This window comes from Acomys russatus, chromosome 19 (assembly GCF_903995435.1).
Source record: "Acomys russatus chromosome 19, mAcoRus1.1, whole genome shotgun sequence".
In the NCBI taxonomy this organism is placed as follows: domain Eukaryota; kingdom Metazoa; phylum Chordata; class Mammalia; order Rodentia; family Muridae; genus Acomys; species Acomys russatus.
Window position 1 is genome coordinate 7,691,661 of NC_067155.1, and position 18,322 is coordinate 7,709,982.

Genomic DNA, 18,322 nt, shown 5'->3' on the forward strand with positions numbered 1-18,322 from the left:
TTGTAGGAAAAAAAAAATCTCATATTTTTAGAGGGGGTTGGCGTAGGGGAACGCGAGGACACACGGAATCCTCCGAACGTTGAAACGCTAGTCTCCGAAAAGTTACCGAAACTTTGGCAAAAATCCTCGCTTCGGGTGATTTCCAGGGCAGCCGCCGCCGCCGCCGCCGCCGCCGCTGCAGACTTCTGGGTCTACTCTCCGAAAATAGCCGACAGGCTTCGGAGCTGAGCTCCGGGCAGTTCGAGGGGGGGTGGGGCGGGCGGGACGAGGGGGTGGAGTCGGGGCGGGGCGGGGCTTGCGGGCTTGATTAGGTAGGCGACGGAGCGCCGGCGGGGGGCCGGAAGTAGCCGAAGCCAGCGGCGGAAGTAGCCGGAGCGGGCGGGCGGCAAGGCGAGGCGAGAGCTGCACAGGGCCCTACGCGGCCGCCTAAGCATGTCCGACTTCGACGAGTTCGAGCGGCAGCTCAACGAGAATAAACAAGGTGAGGGCGCCGGGGTTGTGGGGTTGCTTCTTGCTCCGCTTCGTGCCCCCCCCCCACCCCGTCTGCCATTTCCCTCCTTGTTCCCTTCCCTGGGGCCGCATGATGCCCTCCCCCCCCAACCCTGTCCGTGCCGCGCGCGCCTCGCTCACGTGACCTTCTCCTCTCTGAGCTGAGGGAAGGGGTGGCGGGCGAGGCGCAGGGCGCGTGCGCGCAGCAATATCCACCCCCCCCCCCACCCCGCGCCCACGTGGTCCCCGGCGGAGGCGGTGCGTCGCGTCGCGTTTGCGCATTGAGAGCGCTTCGGGTTTCTCTACGTGAGGTTCCCCCCCCCCCCTCCTTTTTAACTGTTTTATTTGAGAAAGATGAATTTTAGGTCTCTTGATCCTGTCTTTTTCTTCTGCTGCCTTGGCACTTCCGCTTCCGGTCGGGCTTACTTTTCCTTTCTCCACGCCCCCTTTGTTTCCAAAATGGCGGTAGTGAGGCCACCTCTTCCCCCTCCCCCCTTTTCCTTCACGTGGACTGGGCACTGCAATCGCCCGGTGCTTCTAGGTTTTGAGCCTGTTCATATTTTTTCGATTTTTTTCCAGTTGTGCGGCGCCTTAGATAAAAATGTGTCCGACACCTGTTTGCCCGCCAAAGGGGGGAAGCCTCTGCATTCTTTGTGCCCTCGATGAGCATAAATCATATATGCCTTGGGGTCTTTGGCGACTGACAATCTCTGTTTCCCATATTCCTAACGATTCCTAACCCGTGGGTTGTTTTTTTTTTTTTGCCAAACCCCAAACCCTGTATCATTCTAAAGTCGGGCACTTAGACCCAATCTATAGGGACCAGAACGTAGGCAACCAAGTGGGAAAGAGGTATCTGACCCATTAATGGGTTAGTGCAGGAAGGTACTCCTAAGATAGGATTCTATGCTCTGAATTCGAATCGGAAAGAAAGGCAAGCTACGTCAGTGCCGTGGGTGTTTTTTTTTTTGTCTTGTTTTTTGTTTTGTATTTTGGCTTGAGACTTAAGGGCTTAAATTGCCTTTAGGAGTTTGAGGCTTAAACTCTGTTGTGTTAAAAGAACCATTGACACCTTGAGGATTCTTTGAAATGAAGGTGTAATTGAGAGAGTAACTGAAACACAGTGCACGTGGAAGAAGTAATCTTTCTGAGTGCCCTTGGGACTGCTTTGAGTAGAGTACTGGTTATGAGTATAGGGTTTAGGAGTTGAATGTACCTGGTTCGAATACCTGCATTGCTGTTTGGTAGGTATGACGCTAAATACGTTTGTGTCTGTCACGTGTATGCTGATGGTTGCTGCTTTCTGTCTGGGCTTTTGGGATTAGTAATGGTGGTACATACTGATTATAATTGAAATCAAACTCAGGGCTTACCATGTACAGGCAATTTGTTAAAACCTTTCTTTCTTTCTTTTTCTTTCTTTTTCTTTTCTTTCTTTCTTCTTCTTCTTTCTTTCTTTCTTTCTTTCTTTCTTTCTTTCTTCTCTCTCAAGACAGGGTTTCTCTGTGTAGCCGTGGCTGTCCTTGAACTTGTGGAACTCTCAGAGATCCTCCTGTCTCTGCCTCCAAAGTGCTGGTATTAAAGGTGTGTGTCGCCATTGCCAGAGCCTGCCTGGCTCTAAATAGTTTCCTTAAGTAAATCATTATTTATAACAGTCTTCTGAGGACATAGTAATTTCCAGTTTATTGGGCAGGAAACTGAGGCTCATGAATTTTGAATACTTATTTTCTCTTAAAAGCTCCAGGCACTAGTTGGTGGAAAGCTGGAGCTGAGATTGAATGGAGCAGCATGTATATCTACTGTGTGGCTTGGATTATGCTAAGTGCATAATTAGCCACATTTGTTATTGTGAAGATAGGTGGTCTATGGCTCAGATAGACCTGGTGTTGGAGTTACAGAAGGATGGGGCGAGTGGATGCCCCAAATGTTATTCACATAAGACTTTGAGACCTCAGTGTTGTAGCTGTGACCTTCATTCAAGGAAGAGAAAACTGAGTGTTAAAGCTAAGTTCCTGCTTTTATGTAGAGCTGGCTGCAAAGCTAGTTCATTGTGCTCCAAGGGGAGCTGCTTTAGCTCCTTTGAGGCTGTGGTAGTTTAGATGACTTAGTTCTACAGTGTCCCTGCTGGTGTTGGAAGTGGCCTGAGACCTGGCACGCCAGGGTTAGTTGATGGAGCTGTGTACGTAAGACAATTACTGTGTAGCATTTTGAGCAAATGAAGGCTCCTTTTCTCAACTCTCAAGTATTTAGGATATGGGAGGAGGTTCTTGCCTTGCTGGAAGAAAGTTCTACCACCTTGTCACACTTCCTGTCTGTGTTTGTCTCTGGTCCAGTCTCCCTGCATCTCTCAGCTTCAGCCCCCTCCTCAGTTCCCTAAGTCTCCAGGGGGTTTGTCTGTGTCCTAGGCACCTGGTGTTGTCTCTGCTTCATCTCTGGAGTTTTTGCTTGTTTTGAGACTTAGCAGCAGGGAAGATGTTGGGGATTTGTAAGTGGCCCTTCTTCCAGGTGTGGAGCCAGACTGGCCTGGTGCAGTCCTTGCCTCTGTCTAGCTCTTGATTGAGTGTTTTATTTCATTATTTGCGTGTATGCATGCAAATTCTTTGCCATCAGTAGCTGTACCCCGACAATGGTGTGAGTGTTCTGCCTGATTTTTCTCAAGAAAATAGCCTGGTGCCTAAGATACAGGCACGACAATTTCAATTTGGGCTTCAATGTTTCGCAGCTGTCGCGCTTTGAGCAAGTCATGATCTCCTCATGCCTCAGTTTCCTTTGCTGTGTGAGCTTCTGACATAGCTTTTCTAAAGTAGTAATAATTAAATGCAAGTGAAGACATTCTCTCTGCAGATTGAGGTAGAAATATGTTTTTCCTGCGTTCCTTCCTCAGTATTAATATTTACAGAGTTAAGATAGATTTCAAAATTTTCTACTTATGTATCAGAAAAGGACACAATGCAAAAATCTACTTTGAAATCTTTCTCGAGGCTTTTTATTACCACTAGTCTCAGAAGTCAGTACTTTTAGGATACACCTGTTAACAGCTTTTGAGTATGTTTTTGAGATAGGACTTCATTTAACTTACTATCTTCCAACTCTCTTTATTTTCATGTTTCAGCTTTCCACATGCTGGGAATATAGTTGTGCCTCACCACGCCTAGCTGTGTTCATCTGTGTGTGGGGGAGCTGTGTGATGGTTGAGAAATCAGTGGTCCCTTGGAATTAAGGAAATACATTAAAGTGATCATGGTTTAGCCTCCGTCTTGAGGTGCCAGACTGTAGACTGGGAATACTGCTGTTGTTTAAGGCGGAACCTAACTATGTAGGTCTGGGTGGCCTGGAACTTGCTATGTAGACCAGTCTGGCTTCGAACTCACAGAGATCCATCTGCTTGCCTTTGCCCTCCGAGGCTCTGGAGGTTTTCTTGCAAGGCTTTGCTCTGTTAGGCAGTGGAGCTAAGGAAGCAGACTAGATAATGATGAAGACACAGGTTCTTATTCTAGTCCATCCTGCCTTTGGCTTTTAGGAAGTGAGGCATGGGGGTGTCTGGTGGTTTGGACTTCAAGTTTGGATGAGGCTACTCTGGACCATCAGTTGAAGTGTTGGGGAGGTATCTTTTCTTTCTGTACATCCAGAAAGAAGCCCCTCCCTTTTGGAGGGTGCCTGCTCTTGCATTATTCACCTGGTTGGGAAGGGATGGAGTTGAGTTTCCTCACTTCTTAGGGTTACTAGATCTTGCCTGGCACCTGACCATTGGGCCTGATGGTGGGACTGTGGGCACCAGCTGGTTGCAGAGATTTTTCCTGAGGGGTTGCTGGGTTTCTTCAGGAAAACATCATTGGGTCTCTTGATTCCCCAGCCTCTAGCCCTGCCCCTCTCAGGGACGACCCTGGGGTCAGGCCCCTCAGCCCTCGAGGGGGACCAGGAGCCAGCTTCCTCTGTCTTCTCTGGCTCCTCAGCTCCTCTTGAGCATCTTCAGGTATCTTACACCCCGGGGGCATTTCCAGGCCCTGTCCCTTTGGTCCCTTCAGAGTCCTTGGGGACTTGGGTATGGACCCAGGAGGCCTGTTGTCTCCTTCCATTAAATCCCTTCCCTTGGGGTGGGGGTGGCTTCCCTGGGTCTTGGCATAGCCACCAGCACGCACAGGGTGGGCTGGGCCTGCATTTTTCTCTTCACTCATTCCATCTCTTCTCATACTTGTCCAGAACGGGACAAGGAGAACCGGCACCGGAAGCGTAGCCACAGCCGCTCTCGAAGCCGGGACCGCAAACGCAGGAGCCGGAGCCGAGATCGGCGTAACCGGGACCAGCGCAGTGCCTCTCGGGACAGGAGACGACGAAGGTACTAGAGCTCTTGGGACCTCTGGCTGGATCCCCTGTCAGAGCCTGGGTCTGTGTAGCTGCTCTGTGAGGGTGCTGCTTGGTCTGCCTTGAATTTGGTTTTCCCTGTTTATGGGATTTCTTCAGTTTCTCTGTTGGTAGTGCCAGTGGGTTGCTGGGGACAATAGTTCCTTGGGACAGGGAATGAGGTTTTTTTTTTTTTTTTCCTTTCTCCCCTCTAAGGGCAAGGCTGTTTCTGTCTTTAAGGGCCCAATTGATTTTTCTTGTTCTCTAGTTCTGTTTGGGGCTGTCTTAGCACTGGTTTGTTTCTTCCCTGCTTCCTGGTAGTTGTGGAGTAGGGCAGGCTTTAGTTTACAGCTCAGGGTGGTTGACCTAGTTGATCTGGGAGTCATCTTCCTTCCTGGGTTCCCCTTACTCTATGCCTTCTAGGTAAGGGAGTGTGGGGAAGTGAAGTCTTTTTTTCCTTATCTCAGTTTCTCCATAGAGTGGCCTAGTCTCTGCTCCTTCTCCTTACTTCCTCTTTTCTGGGAGTGGTAGGGTTGGGAGGGTGGTTGGCAGGGCCGAGGGGGCCTGCGTGTATTTGTCTCCTTGGTCCTGCCGCAGTCCTGGGGTTCAGTGACTTTGGAGGGGTGTATTGTGTGGGGAAGACAAAGGTCCCCAATCACTCCTCCCATACCTTTCCCTCCTACCCCCCCAGCAAACCTTTGACCAGAGGCGCTAAAGAGGAGCACGGTGGATTGATGTGAGCTTCTCTTCCTGCCCCATGTGCCCCATGTCCGCTCCCTCCTCCTCCCTCACCTGTGCATCTTGCCTGCTTTGCATCCCCACCTTGGCTCAAGCACTGGGGAACAGCCCCTTCCCAGGCCCAGCTCTCCCTCCTGGAGCCAGTGGAGCTCATTTGTGGGAGGGTGTGGAGGGCTGGGAGGTGCTCCTGGCAGGGGACTTGCAGGCCCAGTGTTGGTCAGACTGAGGTTGTCCTGCCCCATTTTCTGCTCCCCCCTTCCCCAGTCGGTCTCCCCGACATGAGAAGAAGAAGAAGGTGCGTAAATACTGGGACGTGCCACCACCTGGCTTTGAGCACATCACCCCAATGCAGTACAAGGCCATGCAAGGTAGGCCTTTCCCTGCTATGGACTGTTGTAGGGGTTAAAATTGTGTGGCAGCCTTCCTGGAAGAGGGAAGAAATCCTCCTTTTTGGGCCCCTAGGGAGCCGGGATTCTTAGTAGTGGGTATTGGGTGAAGCCCTGCTGTTGAGTTGACCTGGCTAACGGAAGACCTCAAGATGAAGTGGGCCGGAGGGTGAGCGGGGTCAGTGTATTGTGAAGTCCTGGTTGCTAATGGGATTTTACCCTCTTTAAAGCTGCGGGTCAGATTCCAGCCACTGCCCTTCTCCCCACCATGACTCCCGATGGTCTGGCTGTGACCCCAACACCTGTACCCGTGGTTGGGAGCCAGATGACTAGACAGGCCAGACGTCTCTACGTGGGCAATATCCCTTTTGGCATCACTGAGGTACTGCCCTCCTCCTGCCCCTGCCCTCTCCCATGTTTCCCCACCCTGTTCCTTCCCTCCCTTTATTCCCTCTCCCCAACCTGCACGGGTCAGACTCTGTTCCTGCAAGACCCCCCGGCCCCCTCCCAGACGGACGGATGGAGTTGAGCCAGCCAGGGGCCGGGCTGGGGGTGGCCCCTCCCTCCCTCCTCTTCCCCTCTCCCGTCTCCCTTTCCCCAACCTCCTCCAGCAACCCAGGGATCAAACACACACATAACGTACTTACCTACATATTGTACCTACGTGTTGGAGAGAGACAGAGAGGGAGACTCGACACACATACAAACAGACGCACGTCCCTGCAGTTTTTCTGACATGCTCTCCTTTTCTGCCGCCTATCCACATCCTTTTCCCCACATCCCTCCCATGGTCGCTGTTCTTTTATTTTTGATAGCCCTGACCTCCCTCACCTTCCCCACCGCTCCTCTCCCCCATCCCTCTCCCCACCCCCCTTCCCGTGGCACCCCTGAGAATCCCGAGATCAAAGAGTTGTTTCCATTTCTCTTTAAAGTGAAATATTGTGGGGCTGAGATCCCTCGTAGCAACAAAAAGTTTGCTACCGTCGTTGAAGGCAAGTAAGGTCCATTCTGACTTTCTCAACCTGCACTTTGCTACATTTGATAAACCAGCCCCCGGACTCCAGGGCCAGATCCCTCCACATCACTCTTTTCTCCTCCCCTCCCGCCCTTCCCCCTCCTCCCCTGCTCATCCATTCCTCCCTGCCCCTGCACTCTCCTCCTTGTTCTGCCTCTCTGGGCTCCCTTCCTGTCCCTCTGCTTGTCTCTCTCTTCCTGCCTGTTGTTCTCCTGCCTTTTCCTGCCTTGTCTGCACCGGGTGTTTCTTCCTTGTGTCATCCTCATGTTTTTCTTACTCTTGTCATATTCTTTCATCTTTTCTTGAATAACTTTCCTCCTAATTTTTTGGGTCCATGGCTCATCCCTCATGCCTGTCCTGTCTGGCCCATTTGCTCCTGTCTCCTGTCCTTTGGTATTGCTTCCTCTCTGTTTCCTCATCTTCTTCCTGCATTTGTTCCTACTATTGACCTTTACACTCCTGACCCATATTCCACTGTCCCTTTCCCTCCCCCTTCTCCCTTCCCTCATTCCTCTCCCCTTACCCCCAAACCCCTCTGTGTCTCCCTCTCTCACCCTTCCCCTCCTCTCTCCACCTCCCTCCCCGCCCTCCCCTCTCTCCTATTCCCTCTGCAGGAGGCTATGATGGACTTCTTCAACGCCCAGATGCGCTTGGGGGGCTTGACTCAGGCCCCTGGCAACCCAGTCTTGGCTGTGCAGATCAACCAAGACAAGAACTTTGCCTTTTTGGAGGTGAGCTTTCCAGTGACGGGGTAAGGGATGGTGGGGCTGGACTATGGTGCCTGCACTGAGTGCTTTCTCTGCAGCCGGTTTCCCACTTGGCTGCTGGAGGAGCTCCGCAGTGCCCATCCTGCCTTGTCCCTTCTCTCTTGCCTGCGAGGCCTCTTTGGCCGTGCCTGCTTTATTGTTATCTGAGACTATTCTGGCCCAGTCCAATCTGCTCAGGCTACTCTGATCTTCCAGAGGGCACAATATGCTTCTTCCTGTTTGGGGCCTAGGCTGAGGCAGTTCTCTCCAGATGTTTTAAAGTAACAATTTTTGGCAGTTACTCCAACTGTCTGTAAAGACCTAACTCAACTCTGGGCCCACACTCTTAAAACACATTGGCGGTGCTGATGTGGTGTAAGCTGCCGAAGAGGTTTTTGAGCGTTCCCTTTTAGTGTGCACTGGCCCATCAGGGTTGGGAGACTTCAGCTTCAGGGCTACTTCATCCGAAAGCTTGGGCTGTCATTGCCACCCAGCTCAGCTGACCTAACTTTCTCATGCTGGCCTTTGCAACACTGTCAGAACTTATGACTGTGTTTGCTCTCTAGAGTGGGACGGTCTAGAAGCAATCTCACAGTTCTCCCCGTTGTCTGTCCAGGGTTTCGTACAAGGCCATTTGTTTATATAAGTGGGAGCGAAGTTAAGAGTTTTGGGTGCGGTTGCTGTTCTCATCCTACCCAACCCTTAGCTCTACTGCTGCTTTTCCTTCAGTTCCGGTCAGTGGATGAGACAACCCAGGCCATGGCCTTTGATGGCATCATCTTCCAGGGTCAGTCGTTGAAGATTCGAAGGCCTCACGACTACCAGCCGCTGCCTGGCATGTCAGAGAACCCCTCTGTTTATGTGCCTGGTGAGTTGGAATTTACTGGGGCCTTGGAGGGAGGTCATTGTTCTCCTAACCCAGGTTCCTGTATTTAGCCTAGGTAGAGTTGCTTAGGAGATAGCGTGTGTGCTGTGGTTGCAGGTTAACAGGTGTCCTGTGATGATGCTCACTTTTAAACTCTTATTTCATTTGGGGTATTGAAGCTTCTACCTCCCTTCCACCAACCCCTTAACCCTGGGTAAAAGAGAAAGAAGGTTAGCGGGAAGAAATGGGCACCGACTCCTTTACTTCTCCCGACTGTTTAGGCTCAATTGGGTTCTTCTGGGGCAATACCAGTCTATGTCAACAGCAAATGCAGTAAGCAGTCTCCTCTGTCTCTGGGTCTTCAAACTGCTACACTCCTTTTGCCACTACTGCACACTGCACTTTTTCTCTTTGGGCTCTCCTATTTATCTTCTTCAAGAGTCTAAGACCATGTCCCCTCTCCGTGCCGTATGGGGCAGGCCTACCAGCTGGCAAAGACCTCGTCCTGCAGGAGACAGTTATCAGCTGTGGTCATACCAAAGCCTAAACTAAAATCCCACACTTGGGAATAAAACAAAAACATTTATCTAACAACTGAGTTTACAAAGAAACCAAAACTGTATTACAGTCCTAGGCCTCTGAGGTGGTGAGCTGTGATCTGAGCACTCAAAGCTTGCTTGGAAGTGTGAGAACCAGGTCCAGATCAGAGGTGTTCTGGGAAGTTTGGGCTTGTAGCATGGGCATTGTTCCTGCCTTGGCCAATTGACCCTGAAGTTTCAGGGCTTGATGTGTATGTGCGTGTCTATGTATGTGCATATCAGCAGACCCTCTCCATTGGTCCTGGTGTGTGGACCTAGCATGTTAGTGCTCACTGATTGCCATGTCTGTCTGGCACGTGTTCTGGCCTGTTTCCCGTAGTTGTATTGAGTATCACCTCTGATTGGTAGGTCCACAATAGATGCTCAATGTGAAAGTTTCAGACAGGGTCATTGAAAATAGGGATTTTGTGTGATTTTTCACATTCTGCCCTAATGTTTCAGAGTTTAGAAGGCTCTATGTGTGTCATCCTGCAAGCTGTAGTTTGTTGATCTAGCATTTGGCAGGGGAGGTGGGGTAGGCTGTTTGATGTCCTCCCTGCTGGGCTGCAGGAAGCACTGGTGCTGGAGTGCCAAGTGAATGAGGCCCGGGAATGAGGTGATTGGAACTTGTAGAATGTGGAGTCCTGTTGGCTGATGCTCAGCATTTGTAGGATGCCCGTTGGGACCCAGTCACCCCTTCACTGTAGAATAAGCGCACATTTCTAGTGGTGGAGGACTTGCTGTCAGGGCTCTGACTGCTGAATGCTTTCTTACTGCAGGTTCTCGTGCAGTCAGTGCCTCTTTCCACTCCTTACATATACCTATGTCTAAAACTATCACACACCTCCTCAAAGTACTGCATGGAGAAGATTCCCTGTGGTCCTGGGCATTGAGCCCTAGGATTGAACTCGTTAGGAAGGAATTTCACCTCTGAGCTGAATCCCAAACCCGCTTTAAATTCTTACCCTTGTTATGGAGTCGAGGTTTGCCTAGGCAGGCCTGGAACTTGAGCCTGCCACCAGCTGCCTGAGTAGCTGGGATTATAGGTCTGCTCCACTAGGTCCAGCTTGCTTGATGATTGAGTATATCTCTCAGTTAAAGCTTTAGAGCATCTTGTGTATACCTCTTGCTACTAAATTTATTCTTTGGATTGGTCTTTAGTCACATAAACAGCCAGCCACCTGCTGGTCTTACTGTGTGGTGTGCCAGGTGCTGCCTGTACCTGGATCTTTGGAGTCACTTTTGGCTTTTTATGTTACCTATTTTTTATTACTGTGTTACCATTGTGGTACTAGGAATGTGCTAAGCAGGTAGTCTGCCACTTGATATCCTTTTTACTAGTATTTTGAGGCAGAGTCTCTTCTTGTGTTAATCAGGGAGGCCTTGAGCTATGGCTCTTGGATTATAGGCTTATACCAGCAGGCCTGGCTGTAGAGTTTTTTGATACATGTTATAACTGTGTATCCCAGACTGGTCTCCCAACTTTGCTCCCTGCCCCAGTGTTGGGATCACAAGCATCTGCCATACAATCCCCACCTCTGTCTTGTGTTAATCACAGTTTGACATCTGTGGAATTGTCATTTCACAGAGAAGGAAAGCTAGGAATGATGGTTAATAATTTGTTCATGGTCATGAAATTCATGGGTTGTACAGGTTGGCTTTGGAATCCCTGCCTAGCTTTTCTCTGTGCTCTGTCATGTTAACTTTCTGCTGAAAATATGTAGATACAAGCACAGTTGCTTTGGACTATGCTGCTAAGTGGCAAGCCTCTTCAGAGGCAGTCTGTGCTCTGCTCTGATGAGACAGTGGGAAGATGAGTCGTGAATCTCTCTTTGGATGTGCCTAACTGAAGAGGCCGGGCTTTCCAGCTCTGCCTGTGCTTCCACATCGTTACCACTAAAGGTCCTCTATCTTGTTTTCTGAACTTCCTCTTGCAAAGGAGGAAAATGAATGTCATTACATAGATTAAAGAGGAAAAACAGTTGATGATAGAGTTAAAAAGCAATTTGTAAATTGGAAGGCTGACTTTCCCTGGTGAGAAAGATTTGACTGGTAACTTTACATTGACATCACCTGGATGGACGCTGAAGCTGCATTTTCACAGAAGTGAAGCTCTTCTACAAGGGTTAGGACCTCGTGTCCTGGGATTAAGTGGCTCAGAGTGCTTGTGTATTTGCCTAGTGTGTAGTGTGGTGGTCTCCCTGTTCCCGTAGGTGTAGGCAGCACAGAATTGAACTCAGGGCACCTAGCTTGGGTCCTACCTTGTGCTGCCTCTGAGATAACCACACAGTGATTGATTTGGGCTTGGGGTCTAGTTGCTGCCTTGCTGCTCACTTGGCAGAGACTGGTGTAGAGCTAAGCCTGCTGAACTACCTTTGAAAGGCAATGTTGAATTGTCCTCTAGAGGTCACGTGTTCATACTCTTAGGACTTTACTCCAGTATTAAGCTGGGGCTTTTGCACCTACTGAGGTAAATTAAAATTTTCCTTTTATGTATATTGAGTGTTTTGCCTGCATGTAAGTCTGTACTGTAAGCATGCCTGGTTCACAAGGAGGTCAGAAGAGACTCGAATCCCCATGGAACTGGAGTTAATGGATGGTTGAGAGTCATCACGTGTGTGCTGGGAAACTGAACCTGGGTGCATTGCAAGAGCAGCAAGTGTTCTTTACTGCTGAGCCATCTCTCCAGCCCCATAGAGATTTTTAAAGTGGTTGTCCCTGGCCTGTGGCAGTCCTGGATATGGTGTGGCTCTTAGTGCTTCTGCTTGTTATAGTGGCACTCTAGCTCAGGTCTGTTGGTGTTCTATATGACTCCACTCCTGGGGTACATGTCTGGTGTTCAGAAATATCTGAGTTGATGGCTGCCATTCTCTGGGGCTAACGAGTTACAGTAGGGCAGATGACAACCTGGAAGATGGTGGGGGCATAGTGGCTCAGGTTCCAGGGCACGCCCATTGAATAGCTTACTTGATGCTTTTGTAGATTAGGATGGACCACTGCACTTAGTATGGGGAGAGCTGAAAAGGGGGAGGCTACACACAGTGGGACTTAGGAACTGAGGAGTTAAGGCTGCATTGATGCTGGGGCCTGATGATGGCTGTTAAGAATTGAATGTTAGAGCCTGGCATGGTGGCGCATGCCTTTAATCACAGCACTTGGGAGGCAGAGGAAGGTGGATCGTTTTGAGTTTGAGGTCAACCTGGTCTACAAAGTGAGTCTAGGACAGCCAAGGATACACAGAGAAACCCTGTCTTGAAAAACCAAAAAAAAAAAAAAAAAAAAAAAAAGAATTGAGTGTTAATGTTGGTAAAGTTTGTGTGATGTGCTAAGAAATGTCTGGCTGTCACTTATACATTGGTCCAGAGTTAAGTAGAGAAGTCATACAAAACTCCCTCAGCTGATAGCACCATGTAGTTATATTGGAGCTTTAATAGATTCTGAACACAGCTTGTCAGAGTTGGCCATTAGTCACGGCTGCAGTGGCAGTCAACACTGAGATGTGTTCTGGGATTCTTCATGTCACGCTGCCTCAGAAAGCAGGCCATCCTTGCAGAGGCTTAGAGAGGACCCTGAAGGCAAAGAGTTGAGAATCACTGAGTGAGATGAGCTGTTCCTAGGTGGTTGTCAGTTCTTAGGGGATGTTTCACGTTCAGTTGTTGCTGTTCTATGCTCATGTACTTGTCAGAATATGGGAGTATGTGGCCAAGAGGGAAATGTGTATAGTGCAGCTTCTTCTAACCTTTATTTATCGGGTATCTTAGGCAGTATAGGACTTGTGAAAGGGCTCATGGTAGGTTATTTTTGTTTGTTTGTTACTGTTTTCGTTTTTTGAGACTGATCCTTCTGCCTTAGCCTTCCAAGTGCTGAAAAGACAAATGTGTATGTCACCACTCCCAGCTTTCTTCTTGGATGTTGGGCAATACCTTTGTATTGGAATTGAAATCTTTATACTTTTTGTCTTTAGGAGTTGTATCCACTGTAGTACCAGATTCTGCCCACAAACTGTTCATCGGGGGCTTGCCCAACTACCTGAATGACGATCAGGTAAGTCCTCTGCTCTCTTCCTAGCTATCCCTCTCAGCTTGACCAAACCCTGATGGGTTTTTGGCCTCTTGCAGGTGAAGGAGCTGCTGACATCTTTTGGGCCTCTCAAGGCCTTCAATTTGGTCAAGGATAGTGCCACAGGGCTCTCCAAGGGCTATGCCTTCTGTGAGTACGTGGACATCAACGTTACAGACCAGGTGAGCCCAGAGTGCCTAGCTGCTCGCTCCGTCTGCCCCTCTTAACCCTGCTCTGTTTCCAAGCTCAGGTCTGCTCTCCTTGGGCTAGGGTGGGCAGTGGTTAGTGTGAAGCAAGGTATGGGGGGACTCAACTCCTTTTCCCTTGGTTTTGCCTCTTTCCAAACTTAATTCCCGTTGCCTTCCACTCTTTCCCCGTCGATGCCTGGTTCTTTGGGGGAAATGCTGGGCCCTGATTGCTGACCTGTACCTCTCCTGCACCCCTTCCACCCTTCGTCCTCTTGACCATAGGCCATTGCGGGGCTGAATGGGATGCAGCTAGGGGACAAGAAGCTGCTTGTCCAGAGGGCGAGTGTGGGAGCCAAGAATGCCACGCTGGTGAGCCTCCCGGCACGTCATCTTCCATTGGCTAGAGGGACCCTGGGGGTGGGAAGGGTTGGATGGGAAGGTTTTCTTAAGTTCTGCCCCAGTTTTCATGGGAGGGGATTTGGGCAATGGGTTCATAAGTGTTTAAGTAGAGGAATGGCCCCCCTAGTTGGATGTGAGAGGCGCAGGTGTGAGTGGAGGGAGGCTAGTCGGAGCCATTTTGTGACATCGCTATTCTTCCTCACTCCACAGAGCACCATCAATCAGACGCCCGTGACCCTTCAAGTGCCTGGCCTGATGAGCTCTCAGGTGCAGATGGGCGGTCACCCAACTGAGGTCCTGTGCCTCATGAACATGGTGCTGCCCGAGGAGCTGCTGGACGACGAGGAGTATGAGGAGATTGTAGAGGACGTGCGAGACGAGTGCAGCAAGTACGGGCTGGTCAAGTCCATTGAAATTCCCCGGCCCGTGGACGGCGTCGAGGTGCCTGGCTGCGGAAAGGTCAGGGTGCCCTCTTTGTTTTGTGTCCCTCCATTACCACCCTCTGTACTCCTCAGTACCTGTCTAGTTCTGGCCACGGGTAATGCAGGGGCCCAGAGGGAATCACGGCCTTCTGCGGGCTTGGGGCCTAGAGTGGAGACTTCATTCTCTTTATGGATGTAACTTCCCTCAAAACCTGTAGCTTTGCTTTGCTTATCTCTGAGGTGAAGAGAATGTTACCACATACCTTGCTCCTTAAGTGTCTCATGGGCCACGTACTCCTTGGAGCTGCATCTGTGTTCTCTCAGTAGCTCTTGAACCTCTTTGTTGGGTGTGGCACAGAGGTGACAAGCCACACAGCTAGGCATCACGTTTGTGGTCTTGATTTTAGAAGCCACTGAGTTATTAACTACTTCTACACTGTGCTAGGTTTAGCTAAGCTCTGATGTCCCCCTTAGAAAGTGTTGCTGAGAGTTGGTGGCATTCTTACTCTGTCAGTAGAAGATTTGGTTGTGAACAGAGCTCTTACCCACAAATCCTGGCAAACAGCTGGAGAGACTGTTACTAGGGTGCTATGTTGGGCAGTAGCAGGAAAGGGTGGGAACTGGAGTTGTCCCATTCTTGTATTTTCTTTTTGGTACTGAAGATCAGATTCAGGGTCGCACATACCAACTAGGCAAGTGCTTTCCTACCGAGCCGCCTCCACAGGCCTAGGTTCTGGTTTAGATAGGTGGGTAGTGGTTGAAAAGTGGCAGTAAGGCTTAGTGAGGTGAGGTTATCTTGCCACCTCAGGTAGTTGTGTGTGTGGTTGGTGGTAGGAGTATTCAAAGTAGGGGCTTGCTCTGCTCCTGTAAAGCTGATTGCTGCATGGCAGGAGTGTGAGAGAGTGAGAGGAGGACAGGATGTTTAGCCATTGGTTTCTTGGAACCTTTGTTATCCTGAAGGGAGCCAGTTTTGCAGAAAGGATTGAAGAAGGCCTTATGAGCTTAAGAAAGAAGCCTAACACTTTCTTCCAGAGGAGCAGGGCTTCAAGGATGGAGGAAGGCTGATGTAATGCCAGCTAGTTGATATGGAGAGGGCCCAGACATGAGTCAGTTGATCTGTAAGGCTTCTCCCTCCCTCCCCTCTCTTTCTTTTCTTTCCTTTCTTGTTTTTCGAGACAGGGTTTCTCTGTGTAGCCTTGGCTGTCCTGGACTCGCTTTGTGGACCAGGCTGGCCTTGAACTCACAGAGATCCGCCTGCCTGCCTCCCGAGTGCTGGGATTACAGGTGTGCTCTACCTTGCCTTTTGAGATTTCTTTTGATCTGGGAGAAAGATGGTGGTCTGCTTTAAAGTATGGTCCTGTGTTGGAGGATAGGTATGTTTAGTCAAGGACATACTGCATGCCGTCCTGTAAGGTGGTGCTATCTAGTGATACTGCGTAGTTTGTGTTCCCCATAAAATTTGAAGTGGTGAAATTGTCCAGTGACATTCAGAACACATTTGTGTCCATAAGTGTGTTGACTATAGTAGGTAATGGAGAGAAATGCATGAGTTTGGGAGGCTGTTGGTGATACTGTCATGTGAGAAGCAAGGCTGGTGAGCAGGTGAGGTGGAGGGCAGCAGCTTTGGGGTTACTTAGATACCCTAATAGAGACTGCTAGAAAGCAGTTAGCTGGGCAGATGAGAGCTCCATGTGGGAATTTGTAAGGGGAGGCTGGGCAGGATTCAAGGGCACTTTGGGAGTGCAGCAGAGGCCTCATGTGGAGGCCGATGGTGGCGGTCAAAAGGAAGAAGACTATCTGGCTAAAAGGTCTCCTGCCTGTTCTGTGCCAGTACTTGATAGATCGCTCTTGGTCTGCCCCAGTCTGGCAGTTAGTGGAGGAAGCCTGTCTTCAGTGGGATTGAGTAGACACAGGAGAAGGTGAATGCAGACAGGCTGGCTTCTTGAGCAGCTTGTTTTGCTCTGTTTCCTAGGCTGGCTAGTCTTGAACTCGTGGCACTGCAAGCATGCACTACCATATCCACCTTATTTATTGTTGTTCTGAAACTTGTCTTCTAAAACTGTCTAAGAGGCTGATGCAGATGCCTAGCATATACTATCCAGCTGGAAGTTACCAGTATTTTGGGGGGTGCTTTTATTTGTGTCTGCTTTGAGATTGGGGTTTACTGTGTAGCCCAGGCTGGCCTTGGGCCAGTGAGCCTGCCTGGTGCTGAAGTTGTCCAGAGTGTGTATCCTCAACACCTGGCTTACTCAGGGCAGTACTCAAAGCCTGTCTCAAGAGTTCATCCACGATATTTAGCTGTATTTTTAATTATTGACATTTGGAATAGGGAAGTGTTTAGAGGTTTGCTCATCAGTGGGTAGGCGCCACACCTTTGTGGTAACAGACACTTATTTATTATCTCCTGGGGACATACTTTGTCCCTAGTTGAGAACCGGTGTCTTAGCCTGATGCCCCACTTTTTCTTTTTTTCTTTTAAATCAAAGAATGTCATTATTACAGCAAAATAGCCTTCATTAATTTCTTAGTGTCCATTGTCTCTAAAATGTTTTAGTAAGGCCCAACCCCCAAATTTGCTTGCAGCTTTTTTTTTTTTAATTTAAAGAACTTTTTAACTTATTTATTTTTGTGTTTATGCAAACATTGGGCAGCTTTCAGGGGGAGTCAGGTTTTTCCAAAATTGGTCAAGGGGGTATCAGAGTTGTACAGCAAGGGCTTTTACCCACCTGGCCATCTTGCTGGTTCCATAAAGTTTCTCCTATCAGTTTTATCTCATTCTCCTTTCACTCCCCTTTAAAGTCCAGCTGGTTTGGTTATTGAAGTAGGGCCGTAGTTATGCAATTACCTATGTTAGAGTCGCTTCGTTGTAGTCATTTCCTGTAAGCAGGTGGTTCAAGCAAGATAAATGCATGAACAGGGGAGCCTGCTTTAATTTTTCTTGGGCTTGAATCCTAATTTCTGAGCTTTCCTTACCTACTATCTGTGGGGAAAGAATGACTTACAGTTAGTGGCTTAGGGAACACCCTGTGGATGGCAGAAGTGGCGCCTGTCCTCTGGGATCCTGCCTCTGGCCACCTGTCCTGTGTACTCAGATGACTCAGGCCTGCCTGCCTGTTTTTCTCCATTTCTGTGATGTCTGTTCTGTGCTCTGTTCTTGGGTCCTGGAGAAAGTTTGGGTAAACACCCTCAAACTGAACTGAAGGCCTCTGCAGTGTGTGGTGAGGTGTTTTCTCATCTCCTGTGCGGATTCTGGACTTGAATGGATGCTTACTAGTGGCTGGGAGCCAGCCTTGTTCATTATCTGTGTTTTGTTCCTACAGATCTTTGTCGAGTTCACCTCTGTGTTTGACTGCCAGAAAGCCATGCAGGGTCTAACGGGCCGCAAGTTCGCCAACAGAGTGGTGGTCACGAAATACTGTGACCCCGACTCTTACCACCGTCGGGACTTCTGGTAGAGGTGGCTGGGGGAGGGTGGGGACAGGGCTGGCTGGGGACTTTCCCCTCACCTGTTCCCCCCTCCTTTCTCCCCTCTCTGAAGATGATGGGCAGAGGAGTGACAGCCGAATGACAGCCGGCAGCAACTGGAATGGCAGCAATTAAGGGGGTGGGGGGTGGGGGGCTAGGGCAGGAAGGGGACTGGGCAAGTGCACACAGGCCCACACAGACACATTGACCCACACAGACACAGAGGGAAGGGGCCGGGATGAGGACTGTGCACAGCAGGGCGGGTAGGACCCCCACAGCCCCTTCCCAAACAGGCTCCTCTCACCCCTTAACACCCCTCTCCTCCTCCTTTCCCCCATGGTAGGAACATAGCGTGTTTATATTTTATGGCCAAACTATTTTGAATTTTGTTGTCTGGCCCTCAGTGCCCGGCCCTCTCCTTTTGCAGGACCACAACTCCCGTCCTCTGGCTTCTGGTCCTTCCTGTTCTCCACCCTGGTTTCTTAAGTAGTTGGTTCTTCTTAGTCTTTTCCTGACCCTCAGCCCGTGGTCTCTGTCCCGCTCCTCCTCTCTGTGGCAGTTTCATATTTGCTAATACGAATTTGCTCATTAAACAATTTGTTGTATTTTACTTTATGGAGCTCCTTCTGTG

The 18,322-nt window shown here is 49.6% G+C and overlaps 1 protein-coding gene across 4 annotated transcripts; it reads left to right on the forward strand.

The window, feature by feature from the left end:
* The first annotated feature begins 313 nt into the window (after window positions 1–313).
* On the forward strand, window positions 314–18,301 carry U2af2 (U2 small nuclear RNA auxiliary factor 2). 4 transcript variants are annotated; one of them, XM_051162331.1, is made up of 13 exons: window positions 335–481; window positions 4,343–4,462; window positions 4,690–4,825; window positions 5,522–5,566; window positions 5,833–5,936; window positions 6,185–6,336; window positions 7,584–7,700; window positions 8,445–8,583; window positions 13,123–13,202; window positions 13,277–13,399; window positions 13,688–13,786; window positions 14,015–14,263; window positions 17,547–18,301. In XM_051162331.1, the coding sequence occupies exons 5-13, from the start codon at window positions 5,915–5,917 to the stop codon at window positions 17,679–17,681; spliced, it is 1,116 nt and encodes a 371-aa protein (XP_051018288.1). In that variant the 5' UTR covers window positions 335–481; window positions 4,343–4,462; window positions 4,690–4,825; window positions 5,522–5,566; window positions 5,833–5,914; the 3' UTR covers window positions 17,682–18,301. The 4 variants fall into 4 exon arrangements, with proteins under 4 accessions (XP_051018286.1, XP_051018287.1, XP_051018288.1 ...); XM_051162329.1 differs by lacking the exon at window positions 4,343–4,462 and having other exon boundaries at window positions 314–481; XM_051162330.1 differs by lacking the exon at window positions 4,343–4,462 and having other exon boundaries at window positions 314–481; window positions 13,688–13,774.
* Window positions 18,302–18,322: the final 21 nt, after the last annotated feature.